General features: G+C 34.9%; 1 protein-coding gene across 2 annotated transcripts; it reads left to right on the forward strand.

Moving 5' to 3' along the window:
* Positions 1-204: 204 nt before the first annotated feature.
* Positions 205-17,197, forward strand: LOC129786727 (protein spitz-like). 2 transcript variants are annotated; one of them, XM_055821928.1, is made up of 7 exons: positions 221-589; positions 944-1,109; positions 6,647-7,443; positions 10,739-10,825; positions 11,502-11,673; positions 13,155-13,216; positions 13,356-17,197. In XM_055821928.1, exons 3-7 carry the CDS (start codon positions 7,335-7,337, stop codon positions 13,625-13,627), a joined length of 702 nt encoding a protein of 233 aa, XP_055677903.1. In that variant the 5' UTR covers positions 221-589; positions 944-1,109; positions 6,647-7,334; the 3' UTR covers positions 13,628-17,197. The 2 variants fall into 2 exon arrangements, with proteins under 2 accessions (XP_055677895.1, XP_055677903.1); XM_055821920.1 differs by lacking the exon at positions 944-1,109 and having other exon boundaries at positions 205-589.
* Positions 17,198-17,275: the final 78 nt, after the last annotated feature.

Consider the following 17,275-nt stretch of genomic DNA (forward strand, 5'->3'; position numbering starts at 1 on the left):
TTCCCACATTCGTAACATTTTTTTTGTTAAATTGAAAAAAAAATATTTTTTAGGGAAAAAATTTAACGAATTTGAATTCAAAAAAAAAATGTGTAATGAATTTGGCGAAAAAATTGAGAAAAACTGACCGTGAAACATAAGTTTTTGTATATGCAACAGGAAAGAATCATGCAACATGTATCACTTGAGCATGAAACACATGTTGTTCCATTCATGTGGAAAGTGTAGGAAAAAAGAAGAAGAAGAATGTGTGGAAGTAAGTCTTCTCAACAACAGAAAATTTATTCATTTTTATGAAATTGCTGCTGAAAAGAAGTTGTGTGGTGTTTTCGTTAGTGTCGTGTTATCTGCGGGAACAGATTCTTAATATTAGGGCAGTGACGAAGGCACTCTTAGTTTTGGGGGAAAACGGGAAAAGTGGATACAGTGCAAGAAAAGAAGTGAAAAAGAAAATGTCTCGATGGAGGAACTTCTTTTTTCCAACAACACTCATTGTTTGGTCATCGTGAGGAATTTATCCATCAGTTGCGGCCACATAAGCTACCCCAGGAGTCCGAAACGGTGATTTCCAAGGAAAATAATTTCCCAGGTTGGTGTTTCCTGTAAAAGAAAAAGTGAGAACGAGAAATGGCATTTGGTGTGGATCATGGTGCAAATGGATGAAAAGAGGAGTTTTTGTCTCTCCCGGACCACCTTTCTTGATGCCATGCCCACACACATAAGCCCCCTTTTGCCCGCAGCGTGGCTCCAGCTGAGTCACATCTCGCCACTGACCAAAAGACCAATTTTTCGTGTTAATTTTCTTTGAATTCGGTCGCCCACCCACTCCGCCAAGTCACCACAGTGAGACTCTCTCATTGGAATTATTTAAATGCTTCTTTCGCCTCCACGGCACGCACTTATTGACATTTTCACGATACAATTCCATCGCATTTCCCAACAGCCCCATCCAGACGCTCTTTCCCATGCTAGCCGGATGTCAGTAGCACAAGGGGGAGGTTCATTGAGGGGCAGCATTTACCAAAAGACGATGGGTATAGGCAAATGGAAAAGGGAGCCCAGGTGGTGAGGACGACGTGGGCAAAGCAAATATAATATACACAGCAAAGGTAGAAGAGAGAGAGAGAAAGAGTGAAAAAACGGCAAATGCTGAAGAAAAATTCCGGAATGGCACACACAACTTTTGCCATCATCCCATTCCAAAGGGCCCACCGCATGTGCCTTCTGCCTCTCCTGCTCTTTCATTTTTATTTATTTACAACACGGCATTTTATTGAACTGCTGAATTTTCACCCCTGGCAAAGAGGGGGCTGCGATGCCAAAGAAATCTCCGGCACGCGCTTTAGGCAGCCACAAATTTAATGATTAAAATATTCATTGGGTGATTTATTTAAGTATTCGAGGAGCTCCCTGTGAGCACCCTAAATTGGCAGCCGCACCAGGGAGGAATGTGCTCGGAATTGGCAGAGTGGTTAACGGGCGGGGGGAGGAGGAAATAAATAAATTCCATCCACCGGCTCACCCTCTTCATGGCTGAACTTTCTTCACTCACAACACACAGCAAAAATTTATTAAGCAGAAAAAAGAAGTTCTTTTTGTCCATTTCTCCAACAAACTTTATTATGCAGAAGAAATTTATTTTGAGCATTCATTCTTCATTTTGAAGGATTTATTGCAATTCCTTGCCAAATATTGCACAACCTTTCATAATAGAAAGTCATGTAAGAGGAGTGAAGAAGAGTTGATCCATTGATCCCCATTTGATTGCCAGCAATGAAAATTGTGCCACTGACTCTTTCATTTCCTGTTAATTAATTTAATTTGCACCTGAGGATGCATAACTAATAGAGAAAGAGAGACTGTTTGGCTAAAAAAGAGCGCTTTTAATTATCACATTGCAACTCGCCAATCTCGTGTATGGTGCAGACATACTTTTCGGAGGTATTCGACTGAAGATGCAATTTCCGAGCCAATGTTTAACTTTTTCTTCTTCATTTTTACAAAGTTGTATTTCTCAATTTTCTTAAATCAAAACCATTTGTACGCTCCTGTGAATTTTAGGTCCTAAAATTGACTTTTTATAGGTCGGTTTTACGCCCCTTTGAGGTGACAATATATTTTGAAAGTTTTAATCCCTTTGAACTACATTTTTATTTTATGACCACTTCACCAAATTTGTTTAAAGAGGCACAAACGACGATGAAGTGAATTCCTCTACCTCGAGTGAAGCCAACAAGAAAAATCTAATTAGGAAATTCCCATTGAGGGATTCCCAAAAATTGCCAGACATTTTATTTTGTGGCATGAGTCTATTTCTGGGTTTGGGAAAAGTGCAAAAGATTTCGTGGTATTATTTTTAAAAGAAATTGTTCTTCATGCACTTGAGTAAATCAATAAGATGCTATACTCTTCTTGATGCATCAAGAACAGCTGAAGATTAAAAATTTCAGGAATTTCAATGAATTATTTTTAAAAAATGGAAAATTCAAGACAATTTTTGTTAATCTATTTGTGGCCTTAATTCAGCAAAGAAATGTTTTTTAGTCTTCAATAAGATACTCAATTATTCTTTAAATCTAAATGAGTCGAAGGAGCAAATTGAGCTCTTCCAAAAGATTCTCATTCCAAGAAATATTCAACTTTTTTTTTTTCAACTGTGAATAGCTGAATTGCCTTTAATGCGATAAGTACCTCGTCATCTGCTCTGATTGACGCTGAAACCCGCCTAATTTCTCTCTGATGTGTGTTTGAGCATCAAAAAATGTGAGGGATGGAAAGCACGAGTCCTTTAGGCAGAAGCAAAAACCCATAGATAGAGAATTCTTTGCTTTTTGGAGGAACGCGCGTGGATTTGGATTTTCCGGTGTGAATGTGTTGATCCAGCAGCAGCAGCAGCTATAGAGATGTGAAAAAAGGACCCACCACACACATTTTTTCTTCCTTTCCACACACTCTCCTGCCACTTCCTCCTTTTGACCCTCTTTTGCGCCGCTTTTTTTGTACTCTCCGGGGCCCCTTTCTTGCCGCTACTTTCCCGGGGGGTGCATTCCGGGGCGTTGCAGGGAGGTGTGTGCGGGAGATGGTGAGATTACAATGCACGCCCGAGGAAAAATATATCCGAAATCTCTTGGTCTTGCTCCCGCATTGCAGCTGGGCAGTCGGTGCATCCCGCTCTGTCAGATGTTTTGTGTACAAAATGTGTGTAAATATTCGTCTTATGCATGATCACGGATCACAGAGTTTTGTGATCCCGGTGTGTGGTGTTTTTGGTGTGTGCCTGACTGACTGACTCTCTTCTCTGCTTCTTCGGCGTCGTCTTCCTCTGGGGACTGCTCAATGGGCGAGTGGAATGACTGTGTGTGTGTATGAGTGTTGTGCAGAAGATGGAACAGATGTCTTCTTGGGCCACGCCACCATTCTTCCTCCGTCCTACTCCCGCACTTCCACCATCATCGACGAGCCTGGAACATGCAGCGAGTGCCACTGTAGGGGGATTTTATCTGATCGCAAACTAATGGTCTTTCTTATTGGGAAGTTTGCCTGAAGCATTGCAAAATTTGGAAATTAATTTTCAGTTGAAATTGTATTTTTTTTTCTAAATTACTTTTATATTAATATTTCTGAAATTACTAAATAAACAAGTCTTTAATAATTACATAGTTTCTTCCTAATTAGAATTTATCTAGAAGTTTTATTAATAATTGACTAAAATATCGATAACAAATTATTTTTACAAGATTTCATATCGTTGAATTCACTGTGAATATCAAAGAATTCTCTTATAAGAAACTGCCTTGAAAAATCTTCAGATAAATCCCTCTGCATACCTCCTAAACAACCTCTCTGGCACAACCATTAGCAAGAGTGGAAGTTGTGTGTCTCTCGTTTTTTCTGGCCTCCTCCTCAATTGCATCCATTGAGTCCAATTTGATGGAACTGTGTGTGCGTTTGAGGAGCAAAGAGCCGGCACAACATAAGTGGGCCCAGCCAGCATTCCAACTCTCTCGCACTCACTAATGCCAGGCTGGTTTGGAACTCCTGTCAAGCAAGATTCTCTTTGGCAGCTTCAATGAATTCGGTCTCTCTTTCTGTGTGTATGTGGAAAGGAACACGCGGATTTTTTATCCCTCCTCCAGGAGCCGCTTTTTGCCTCATCAAAGTTCTCTCATCTAATTCGACAACGCGCACGTCCCATGCTGTAGTGTTGCTTATCTCAAATTACAGGGGATGATGATCACCGCAGGCGCCAAATTGTCACCGATGCAAAAATTGGTCGGTGTGGCTCTTTCAGATCTATACTAAATAACTTTTTTTTGAATTTGTTGTAGCGTGATGAAATAGTTAATATTTAGTATTTCTAAATAACTATTTCTGAGAATCTAAAAAATGTTCTTGAATTTTGTGAAAATTCACGTTATTTTATTACAAAATGTTTTATTACAAGATATTTTATCTTTGAGTTTGCGAATGATTTATTGACAGATTTAATGTTGTCTTGGATCATTTAATTCATTTAGAAATGATTTTGTTATAATTATCACTAAAAATTCCACAAAATATTGCTGAGAAAGAAATTTCCTCAAGAAATAAAATTTTTACAAACCTTTTTGAAAGTACATTTTGCAATAGTTTGCTAATAAAATTTTTTATTTTATTTGGAGCTCTATAACACATTGTTTTACCATAGCACAGTGGCACAACCTTAAAGTCACCAATTCGAATCTCATTTGATCATGAATCTTTGATGGGACTATCATTTTTTTGTATAGCTTATCCAATTAGAATCCAATAATGTAATTAGTTGATAATTCCCCAAACAACCTGCAAATGAAGAGAGAGAATTCCCTAAAATAATTCTTAAAGGGGGATTACAGACAAATGCAGCAGTCTTAAGCAGAGGGTGCGATGGATTTATTGCATTTGGAGAATATGGTTGAAAAAAAGTACGCGAAAGGTTTGCCCAGAGGCGGGCGAATGGTGGTTGGGTGAAAAATGCAGAAGAATTCAAAGAAGTTTAGAGTGCAATTTGCATTTCTTGGCCTCTGTTTTTATTGTTATTCTTGCACGCGTTCAAATTCGGCTCAAATGGACAAAATGAGCCACTTAGAGAGCCATTCTCGGTGCTGTGTGTGTGTGGAAAAGATCCCAAAAGGGCAGGAGAGGATGGAAAGTGGTTTGAATGCAATTGAGCGTGTTTAGCGGGCACGAGGGTGTTGAAAAAAAATTCGAGGGGCGAAATTTAAGAAGATCTCGAGTGCATCTCATTTTTAACAATGATGCCATATGCACCATATGTCTCGGCTGGCTTCTTTTTTGCCTCCACGTCTTCGGAACACCGGCTCATGCCTTCTCAAAAAGTGTGTGTGTCTGTGCCTCTCGGGGGCTCACACGGCTGATAGTATACAAAAGTTAAATAATACCACGATTTTTTTTTAGTTTAGCTACAAATGCTACCTTCCCTCTCTGCACACTTGGCACGTCTTCTTCGTCGTTACCGCCTCTTTTCCACAAATTTCCATCTTGTCACACTGTATATATATTTTTTGTGCAAATTGCCACGCGGAAATGGGATTAACAATGAATTGTTAACATTTTATTTTTTATTTTTTATACACGAAGCTATTTGCTTTTCATCTTGGGATTCTTCCTCGCTTAACTGTGGTTTTATTGGGGCACAAAATGAAGAAGAAATGTTGTGAATGATAACGATGAGAGACATCCACGAAAAAAAGACAACTGTGTGACACACGAAATTCGTGAAACCAAAGAAAAAAAAGTATTTTTTTTTCGTATATTAAAGTTTATTCCCCATGCATTTTCACGCAGAAATTATCTCAATGCTTTAATTAACTTCATGCAACAGTTGAGAAAAAAATCATGGCGAAGAGAATTCTTAATTTTTGTGATAAAAATTCACTGAAACTTGCAAGATTTCGCATTTTCTTTTTGATGAATTTCTCCACCCAATTCAATTAGTCTAGACGGTGCAAATTCTGCAAGAGAACACAGACTGGCCAAAGTCCGTTGTTGATTACTGTCGATTCACAGGTAGAATTTTTTTTCTTGGTAGCATCGTCATTCTTTTTTGCTTAATGCAAATTGGCAAGAAGTTCTTATTATGTCTTTTTGATTACAGTCAGGTATTGGTTAACGTCGCATGGGATATACTCTTCTTACCCATTAATAATAATGAGTGGAAAGAGTATATCCCAGGCGACGTTAACCAATACCTGACTGTATTTCAGAAAGATATTTGTTTGATTTCCAAGGATTTTTTTAAAATTAATTTGTTAAGTTTAATCAATAAAAATAATCAATTTAGTTTCTAGTGATAGATTCCATAAAGAATAATCAAGATCTTCAAGGAGCTTGACTGTACTGTTTCCCAAAGCAACCAATATTAAATCTGAGAGGTATATAACTGTGCGATTTCTGAGAAAATGATAAGCCCTTAACTCAAAACTCCCTCAAGCATGTAGCAAAAAAAAGAAGAAGAGAGATGAGAAGGAGGCAAAACCTCAGATACAAAGAGAGTTTAAAATGCAAATTGACGTGTGTGTATGGATTGAATATAATTAAAATTAATGCAATTTTTTAATTTGGCCAATTTCTCATTTAATGTAACATTTTTTTTCGCCTTTTGCAGCACCGCATCGAACCAGCAGCAGCAACAACACACGAAGGGTGTACATGAGTTTTTTTTAATTGAACAACAATCACATGGAATCAACATTGTGTGTGGAATTAGAGAAGAGAGATTAGTGCGATCTGCTTATGAGTGAGGACAATGTCTGTGAAATTGCCTCTGTGGAAATCAATAAAGTGTCGATGTTGCATGTAATTTTTTTTCTTTTAAACTCTTCTTCAACTAAATAATGAAGTCAATTGAACATCAGGCGAGTGTAACGTAAAACCAAAAAAAAAAAGAAAGAAAGAAACATCCAACTCAAAAATCAACGAAGGAAAAAATCCAAACATTATAAATTTAAGTGTTTGTGTTGTGTTCTCTCTTGGACGGGACTGAAGAAGAGATTAACTTTTTGCCTGTCTCTCGAGGGCGAATCAATAAATCGAGGAAGTTGAAAAGGCGGTGGAGAGAAAAGTCATCCACCGGTGGTTTATAGAGAGAATTAAAATAAAAAAAAAGAAACGAAAATTACTAAGAAGTGTGTGGTGTTGTGGATCAAAGGGACGAGACCGATAAGTGGAGGGATAACTCCACAATTTGCTTGTAATTTTTTTTCTGTTGGAGTGAGAGTGAATTAGGAAAAAAGGGAATTCCTGGGAACTTTTCATCACTATCACTCCCACGTGTGAGCATCAGCGAGACAACGATGGAAGTCCAATCGACTGAACGATTGACCCAACACTCATCACCAATCACATCAGCCTCTTCATCATTCATCACGTCGGACTTTTATAAATTCCTGGCCCGATTCTCCGGTATGTATTTTATCATTCGCAAAAGTTCCATAATACCTACTGCCAAAATATAAATTTCCTCTTGGCTCCTTGTGATGTTATATGTGTGGAAAAGAGAGAGACAAGAATGCATTCTGCCGTACAAATGACCACTGAGCACGTTCATTCATAAATTACAGACAATGCGGTGGAATTTAGCATACAAGAGATGCCTTTTCCACCTCATACACCTTCTCTACAATGTACCTTGTTCTGTAAAGCACCTACAAATGTATACCTACCTATGAAAAAAACCACACAAGAGCTATTTTGTCTCCCTGGTGGTTCTCTTCGTGTCTCACTGAAATATTTTGGCAAAAGAAGGCCGGCTTTTTTTGTATGAATTGCCATCGTAGGAAAATAAAATAGGACACAAAAGGAACCTATAGGATAAATAAAATAGTGGAATTTCATTACACAAAGAATAGTCCTTTAAAAAAAAAGAAGTTGTAAAATACTAAATTAAAATTCTACCTGTTTCTATGTTCATGGTCATTGCAGTTTTTTATTGTAAATAAAATCCCTTCTTTTGTTGAAAAGAATGTTCAAAATCGAGGAATGTTTTACATAATTTCCAAATATGTTGAAATTGTTGAAATAAAGAGTTCTGATTTAATCAAAATTGATTTAGTTATCATATTTTTTAAACTAAAATTATTCTTTAAAATATTTGATAAATTCCTTCATATACCTCTTTTCAAGACTGCTGTACAGGTTGCAGCGGTACTGCGATACCTCACTGTATCTCCCTCAAAATTTATATTAAAAATTTCTTTTTTTTTACCTATCGTCTCGCCAAAAACAAGCTGTTGCTTTTTCTCTTTTCCCCCCAACACGAATATTTGTGTTTTTCTCTTTCTCTCTGAACCATCTTGTTTAATTTTCTTAAGTGTTGTTCACATGTTGAATTTCTTTTGTTGGGGAGTTCATGTTGGGTGTTTTGTTTTTCAATTTCAACATGATAATTTTCATGAGACGCTACAGATATATATGGTACGTAGTTGTAAGAAGAAAAAAATAACTTTTGTTGCGCGCGGACATTTAACACAAAATTGATATTTTGTTGACGCTTCAATGGAGGCACCTGCTGGTGCACTCGATATTATAAACCGTCCATATATTGTACGAATGAACCTCTCTCGATGATGTTTAATCCACGGAGGAGCTCTGCAAAGCAGACGTGCGCAAGGTAGAGTGAGAGAAAAATTATATAATTCATTCACTTTTACCTGTGTGATGAATCCCACAGAGAGGAGAAGACATGTGAGGTTGATGGTCTTCCTTATGTTTCCCATGTTTGTCTCGCATCTTCTTTTTGTCTTTGCCCGGTGTGGTCGGTTGTCTTCTTACATACATACATATGTACATAATAGTTGTACCTTTGGGAGACACAATGATGGGGCAAAAAATCCGAGGATTTGGGAAGAACATGAAAAAAAGACCAACAGTTTTGCGGATATTGCGTACAAATTGATGCTTTAATTGCAACTTTCCTCTCGCACAGGAGGTGGATTCATTGAGAGGCATTGAAGGTCCGTGAGAACTGTGCTAAATGATAATCCGATAAAATCTCTGCACAATATATACATTAATTAACACCTTCGAGACAGACAAGTGAAATTAATCACTCAGCAGAGTGCAAGAAAATCTCTGTGGATTGTTCATGTGGAGATTTTTCACAGATTATTCTAGTAAAACCACAGAGTAGATTTTTTTTCACTACATACGACAAAAAAATAAACATAAAACTTTATGGGGAAAAAGACGTCTTCCCACACATATAAGAGTAGCACCAGAAGGTCCGCACACATTTTTCTTATTAATTACAATGTGCCAGGGTTAAAAGAAAAACAGATTTTCCTCACCAACTTCCCAAGAATTCAGATAAATTTTGCATTAAACCATTAAATGGCACTGCTTTTGCCTATTGGAACATGCAATTCCTTCGATTTTTTTTTCACCTTCCTAGCATTCTTGGACGTTTTTTTATGAGGTTGTTTGGTTGAGAAAATCAACCACATATATTTACATATTAGAAAAAAAAATTCCAACGAAGTATTTTGACGGCAAGAAATGACCTTTTTTCAGCTATAGAAAGTCACGAAAAATATTTTAAATTCTTCAATTTGTTGTTATTGTTGAAATTTATTTATTACGCTACAAATTTTTCTTCGTCGTGTTGAATGAATATTTTTTTGGAATAAAATATTATTTTATGCCGTCTTTTATTGAGCTTAATAACAATTTTTCTCTTTGACAGAAAACTTTCCAATTTTAAAAGTTAAATCAATAGAAGAAATAGAAGAAGGAGCAATGCGAGGTTATTGTTAGGGGATTTTTCTTAGCGTAGAAAACGCCTATTTAAAAATGCTAAAGAGCCTAATTTCGAAACAAAAATTGTTCTTCAAGTTACTGAAAAAGATATGTTATTATCTCTTACAATATCCTTTTCATATAAGCAAAAGAAGCGAAAAAAGGACAGAAATTGATCCAACAATCTTTAGTATCAATCACTAAAATGTCGCTCTGGAGTACTTCCTGTCTTCCTTTCCAATCTCGCAGCTCTTTCCTCACTCTATTCTACAATGTTCGCTCTGATATGAGATTTGTTTTAGCGATTACGTATCACCTTCTTCTGTGTGGCATTTTGTAAAGCGAAATTGATGATGATGTTATATGAGATGATAATTGTGTTTGTTCCGTGGGGGCAACACACAATTTACTCCCCATATTTAAGTAAGGTTCTACTAGCAAAATGTCTCAACTGTCCAAGCTTTATGTGTGTCTTATTGCGAAGAAAATGCGCGAGCTCCAATGGCGGAAATGAACCATTTCCACATGACACATTTTAGAGGCACAAAATTGGTTCTCTTCATAATCTGTCTTTGCGTCTCTTTTTATTTTGTCACGATAATAAATAACATCCTAATTACGTGTACATAATCCAATATCGCGATAATTTTCTATGTAAACGATTGCTTGTTTGGGTGTCTCACTGAAGGCCCATTCCCATTCCTCGTATCGCATCAATTGTATCCGCAGTGAGGAGGGCAGATTTTCATATTTTATTCTTCTTATTCTTTCTGTGAAGAAGTTCTTGTCTCCAAACACGCAAATAATCAATTTTCTCTCTCTGCTTGAGTATTTTTTGTGAGAGATTTTTCTGCATAAAAATGAGGGAACAAAGAGGTTTTGAATTTATGATTTCTTATTTTCTGGTTGGTTTTTCTTTGCAAGAATTAATTTTACAATTTGTTTTTCTGTTTGTATTTTTCAGGTCGCAGACGAAACTGCCTAAAACAGTGGAAATATTCAATTGTACCAATCCTTCTCTTGTGTTTCTCAACATTCTTCAGTGGCTCAGGTGAGTAATAATGATATATATATCGCTGCGAGTGCACACACATATCGGCAAATTATATTGAGTAATTTTTGGGTAAATTTCTGGGTGGAGGAAAAAAAACCGAAGGCAAAATTCAAGGCTTTGGGCGTCACATTCCAAAAGCAAAGGGTGGATCACCTCACTTTCGTATTCTCTTTTGCACTTTTGTGGGAAAACCGATCATGGAAAAAAAATCCCGAAAAAAAATTGATGGGTTCATCGCCAATAAATCACCGTGTGACTCGTATCGTTTTGTGAAAATTGTGGGAAAAGTCGTGAGAGGTACAGGAAATTGGGCTGTGAAAGGCAATTTTCTCATTGTGTGACGCACACCAAGAGGTATTTGAACGCAAATGAAAAAGGAAAAAAATTATATACTTTGGGGATGACGAGAGGGGTATTGATATGGAGTCAAAGAGCTATAACACTATCAATAGGCAAATAGTGTTGAAAATGCGCACACGGAGAAGTCAACAATTTCTTGTTTTATTTGTAAATGGAATTATTGCGAAAAATCCGGGTATTTCCGCGAAAAAAAGACTCATTGGATAATCTTGTGTGTACTGCATGCGTAAAAAAGGTGCATTACTAATCGTTCTCTCACGGGCATTCACATATTCTTATTCATTCTTATATATTTTTTCTTTTACATGTACAGATGCCTGCTCGAGTCGAACGACACCGAAACCGAGACCTCCAACCCCAACATCTAGACCAAATATTACATTCCATACGTATAAATGTCCACCGGCCTATGCAGCTTGGTATTGTCTTAATGAAGCTACGTGCTTTACTGTAAAAATAGGAGATTCTTTACTATATAATTGCGAGTAAGTATTCACACCTCTCTTGTATGTTACCCCCATCCATTCATACTATGCCTCATTCTTTTCCTTCCTCTCTTTAACATCTTCCTCTCCTGCTGATTTATTGTGGGAAGATGCTTTTTCTTCGACTCTTGGAATTTTTTTTTCTTTACTACTTCTTCAACACTGTGACAAAATTATTTCTCTGTGTGTGTTCCTCTATCATCTTGAGTTGCATTGTGGAATGAAATGAAAAATAATAGTAGGAGTTCTATGGCATTATGCTTGTATTTATTTAAATAAAAAATAATATTTCTGCAAACTCGTAGGAAATACATTGAGTTGCGAAGAATTATGATTTCTCATTTTACTGTGGTATTAAAAATTTTATTGAGAATTTTTGCATTAATATTGTGAGCAACTTGAACAATCGATAAGATCTTTGTAGCTTTTTCTTAAATTCCTTTCGGTTAATTAGAAGGAAAAATAAACATAAGGAATCCTAATATTCTCTTCTAGGCCTGAAAAATCAGTTTTTCTGTCTCAAAAACCTTTTGTTTTAAAATCTGAGTAATTGTAAGTCCTCGTTCTCAGGGAGTTTAAAATTTAATTTCCTACTAGTCATTGCATAATGTAAATAAATATGTCAAACATGGTCTGTTTTTTTTTCAATCTACATACATCAGTTCATAAACTTTTTAGAACCTTGGCCGATCTAGATAAGAATGAGAGAAGAAAAAACTAATTACCCGAAGATGTTAACTAAAATTTACATTTAACAATCTAATTAACGTTTATTCTTATCTTATTCGATTAACTTCTCCATTAAAACTGATGAGAATTAAAAATAATTCCATATCCTTTTCATCTCCAATTGTGATGTAAATGAAGAAAATTAGCCAATAATAACCGCGACCTTTCCATACAATCTGGCATTATGCGGTGGTTCCCCAATCACTCGAATAAAGAACTTTGTCTCTTGTATTCTATTGACAAGAAAATGTCCATAAAGATTAGGGAAATACACGTTGATTATGCAATCACACATATAGGATTATTTTTGAGACTTTTCCATCTAATAAATAATAAATTCTACAAATTTATCACCCACTCAATACACGACGTACGATGATACCTTGACTTGGAGTAATTCCACGAAAGGAAGCTCAATTAAAATTCCAGACTGATAATTCCGTTTTTTTTCTCATAGTTCTTTTTTATGGGTTTGAGAGTAAAAAAAAATTACTCTACGTAGAGACACAGGTATATAAATTTCTTCATTACTATCAGAGGGTTGGGTGCTGCCGTGAGAGGGATTTTTTTGCCGAATGTATTTTTGTCTTTATGCGGGGAGAGATAAGAGGAGAGCAACATACAAAAGTTATCGTCACTTTTCCACCTTGCTATCTCAAATACTAAGTTGTGTGTGAAGAGTGTACAAATAGAGCGCGTGTATAGAAGATAAGACGGGAGATAGTGATTAAAATGGAATTTTGTCATTGAAGGTGTGCCGACGGCTACATGGGTCCCAGGTGTGAGTACAAGGACTTGGATGGATCCTACCTGCGTAAGTATTTTTATTTTAAATATTCTTACATTTGTTTAAAATTTATGTTTCGGAGAATTTGTTTCAATCCTTGTCAATCTGTTGACACAAAATGGTCTCTAGAAAGTAAAATTGAGAATAAACATAATTTCCATTGTAGCTTCACGACCCAGAGTAATGCTGGAAACAGCAAGTATAGCGAGCGGTGTGGCGGTAGCCTTCCTGCTCGTTGTTATCCTCTGCATTGTCTTCTATATGCGATGGAATCGTCGGCAAAAGGAGCGCATGGGTGCCGAGGAAAATGGAAATGGGTGCGATGTTGTCGATGCCCGGAATCGCATGGCTGAAGCCGGGAGTGCGGTACCGGAGAGGAGGCCATTTGGGCCGCATCACTACCACAAAGTGTCACTCAGTGAAGCCCTCAAGAGATAGACTAGCGAATTTAAAAAACAAACATAAAAATTATAATATGCCCTAAAAATATTGGTCAGAAAAATCATAAAGAGAAATGTGAATGAAAACATTCAGCGACGGTGGAAGCAGAAAGGAAGAAAAAATGGAATGAAAAAGCATCCTATTTAGGGGAGAAATTAAACAAAAAAAAAGAATCGAAAGGGGGAGCATCGGAGAATTCTCCTCCATTTCTCTATAACTATTTTTTTAAAGCATTAAAACACATAAAAGAATAAGAGAAAAAAAGTCAACGATGTTCTGTATTTTAGGTCGTAGTATTATTATTTTTAGTTGATTGTTTTCATTAACAATAATAATGTAGTTCTCTTTTTTTATTTCCCCTTTGATAAATAAGGCAATTTCTGTGTAGATGATAAATGATGGAAAAAATAAAGGACAAGAAGCTGGAAATTCTTCTCAACAAAAGATGTTTAAGAAAAATCCATCTTAGTGACATGAGAAGGAAAGATTAAAAAAAAAACGTCCACAAAGTTCCCACACAAACACACCCCTAACACTCTCTAATAATAAATTTTAATTATTATAATATTCTATTTATTATAACCTAAAAAAACAATTATTAAGATTAATGAGAAATATACAACACTCAAACACTTCTTACTACAAGACGGTTTTAAATGAAAAAACACGCAAGATGACGGTCTTGCAGACAAAAAGAAGCATTATACTGTAAGCATTTTATGTAAATATTTACATATAAAACAAGATTATAAAAAACACAGATTCATTCACAATTAATTTATTTGCTTATAAAATCATTTAAAGAAAATTTATTATTAAGAGATAAAAATCATTCTCTTTGCTAAATTAAGTGTTAATCGCTAGGGAAAGGAGTGAGAAAACGCAAACACAAAAGTTGAATGGCATTTTTTATACAATGTATATAAAATTAAAGGTAAAAAGAAATTACAACATAAAAAAAGGAAAACTTTAGACTCCAAAAAGTGCATTAAAAAAAACCTTTTCTAGAGGGATATTTTGTCCAAGAAAAAAAAACATTTTAGAAAAAAAAAAGATATTCTAAAGAAAAAAATTTACAATAAAAATTATATTATTACATAAAAATATAAAATCACATTGTAAGTACAGAGAAAAAAAGTATGTTTTCAGATCTCGAGACTTCTTTTTTAAAACATTTTTTTAAAAATAATATACAAAGAAATAGAGATATTTCTCTAAATTTCCGTCACAGCTGGAAAAGGAAGAAAATCCTTTTAATGAGAAGGAAATTGATGGGGAAGGAAGTATTGGGATGGGGTTTTTCTTTACAAACAGAGCAAAGGGTAACGTTCTAATCACATTTTTTTTCATATACAGACTCAAAGGTTCACACGCAGCAAAAATCTTTAGAGAAACAGTCACCGGGAGGGGCAATTGATGTGTTAAATTAGGTATTCTTAAAAATTTAATTAAAATTGAAAAAGTCAATTTACTAAGAGAGAGAGAGAGAAGTTTTTGTTTTCTCTCACAATCAGAGCATTTAAGAATTGGATAAAAACTCCAATGTGCCTTACTTACAATGAATATTTTATTATCATTTTTTTAGAATATAATTTTTTAAAGAAAAAGGCTGAGATATATTCGAAAATTCGATTCGTATCTTTTACTTTTATCGGACATGTTCCAATTGAATCGAATGACTGTTAAAAATTTAATTAATTGATTTTCCAATAAATATACTTTTCCCCCAGAAAAAGAAATAAATAATAATTAAAGACTTTGCAGGTGTGAAGAAAGGTATATAAATCTTTTCAATAAGACTCTCAAAAGCACATCAATTGTTCCACCCAGTTCCAGTAATTAATTATTTGTAAATAATGTACACACACTACTCAAACGAAAGAAAAGAAAAGGAAAATGGAAAGGTGAATTGAAATGGAAATTTTAATCAAACACCACAAGCTTTAACATTAATAGTGAAGGAAGGGAAAAAAATATTAAAAAGTCAAATTAACTGAAATGACAAATTAACCGCGATCTAATATAAAACACCCTCTTTATTTGTTATTTATATTAAAACTCCTATATACACACGAAGAATGCTATATAGAATTTAAGTGCTTATCGTGGTGACCACATTCAAATAAGACATGCATCTATTGCTTAAAGGAAAACAAAACATAATTTTACTGTAATTCAAAGCTAAAAATAAAATTAAATTGCAAAGGAAGATAGAGAGAAAATATAGTGCCGTACCAAAAAAAAAAAGCAAGCAATTCACACACGATAAGAAAATTTTCCAATAAAATAGAAAAAAAATTTAACTTAACACACACCACAGAAAAAATCACAACTAAAACACATTATGAGTTAAAGAGAAAAATTAAAGGAAAAAGTTAAAAAATGGAAGAAAATGGTTTATGAGACGGTGAGAGAGAAGAAAATGTGTTCGCATTTTTGTTAATGTTAATTTAATGTGACAAAAAAATTTGGCAGCAGGAGGAGAACGTTTTGGGCCAATACTACAAAAAATATTCCACGCTCCACGTGGAATACAAATGTTCTCTACAAAGAGAAATGTCTTAATTAATTGAAGGAAATTTTCCACTCAACTAAGGAGGTGTACTGAAAGTTCTAAGAATTTCGAGATAACGCTGAAAGTTTGAAAGTTTTTTTTTTAGTTTTAATTACAATAACTTTTAAATTTAAAAGACTTAAAGATTTTTAAAATATTTTTAAATCATTTTATACCATCAATTAAAAGAAAAAAAAACGATAATTTTTTTTTATAAATCCCAACTAATGGAGTTGGCAAAAACAAAGCTTTCAGGACATTAAAACAAAGTAATTTTACAAAGCACGCAAAGTTGCAAAAGGATAAGAGAAGAAAATCATTGAATTGGTTCAAAACGTGACTCCGCCACGGAAAAGCGCAGCTTAATTATACAAAAAATGCAAAGAATGTTGAATGGTGGGAGAGATGAGGGTGCTGCTGGAAGGGAAGAGCAAAAAAAACAGTTTCCAAGTGTTCATTCCGCATAATTGAATTTGATGAATGTTAGAAGAAAAAAAAACAGCAGAATTAAAATCCTTTCAAACCTGACAGTGTTATTTGTCTTTTAAATAAATTCTCAGAGGCTCAAAAAAATTATTCAACTAGAATGTCTCTATGAGGATATTGTAAAGCCCTTCTTTTGAATTAAAATTTCTGATGTGCAAAAATTTTATTTAAAAGAAAAAAGGCATGAAGTCGAGCTTGAAAGGGTTAACAGAATGACCATACAGTAATTTTTTATCCTTAATTTGTGTGTTAACTTCCTGTTTAATTATTCTTACTAGTTTTAAATTCATTCTGCTGTTATTTTTGCAAGATGCATCTTTACTTTTTTTTGCCTTCTCTGCCCCAGTTGCTACTCTTATCTTTTTTTTTTCTTAATTGTAGCGATTTTTTATATAAAATATTTTTGAAAAAAAGGAAAATCCAGTTATATTGCATAAGTATTTTGTACATTCAGTTCTCTAAAAATAATATAATCTTTTATATCGAGGCAACTGCACAATTGAGAAATAAGAAACATTTAATAAGAACTTAACGTGTTTTATTGGGGATGAATTTGGGTTTTATTTTCAGTAATTGTCTTGATTTTGCTCCAGAGAGAAGTTTCC

Source organism: Lutzomyia longipalpis, chromosome 1 (genome assembly GCF_024334085.1).
Source record: "Lutzomyia longipalpis isolate SR_M1_2022 chromosome 1, ASM2433408v1".
NCBI lineage: Eukaryota > Metazoa > Arthropoda > Insecta > Diptera > Psychodidae > Lutzomyia > Lutzomyia longipalpis.

Coding starts and splice junctions, on each gene's coding strand:
- LOC129786727 (XM_055821920.1), top strand. CDS start 7,335: ATGGAAGTCCAATCGACTGAACGATTGACCCAACACTCATCACCAATC. Junction 10,826..11,501: donor AACATTCTTCAGTGGCTCAG/GTGAGTAATAAT, acceptor TTACATGTACAG/ATGCCTGCTCGAGTCGAACG. Junction 13,217..13,355: donor CTTGGATGGATCCTACCTGC/GTAAGTATTTTT, acceptor TTTCCATTGTAG/CTTCACGACCCAGAGTAATG.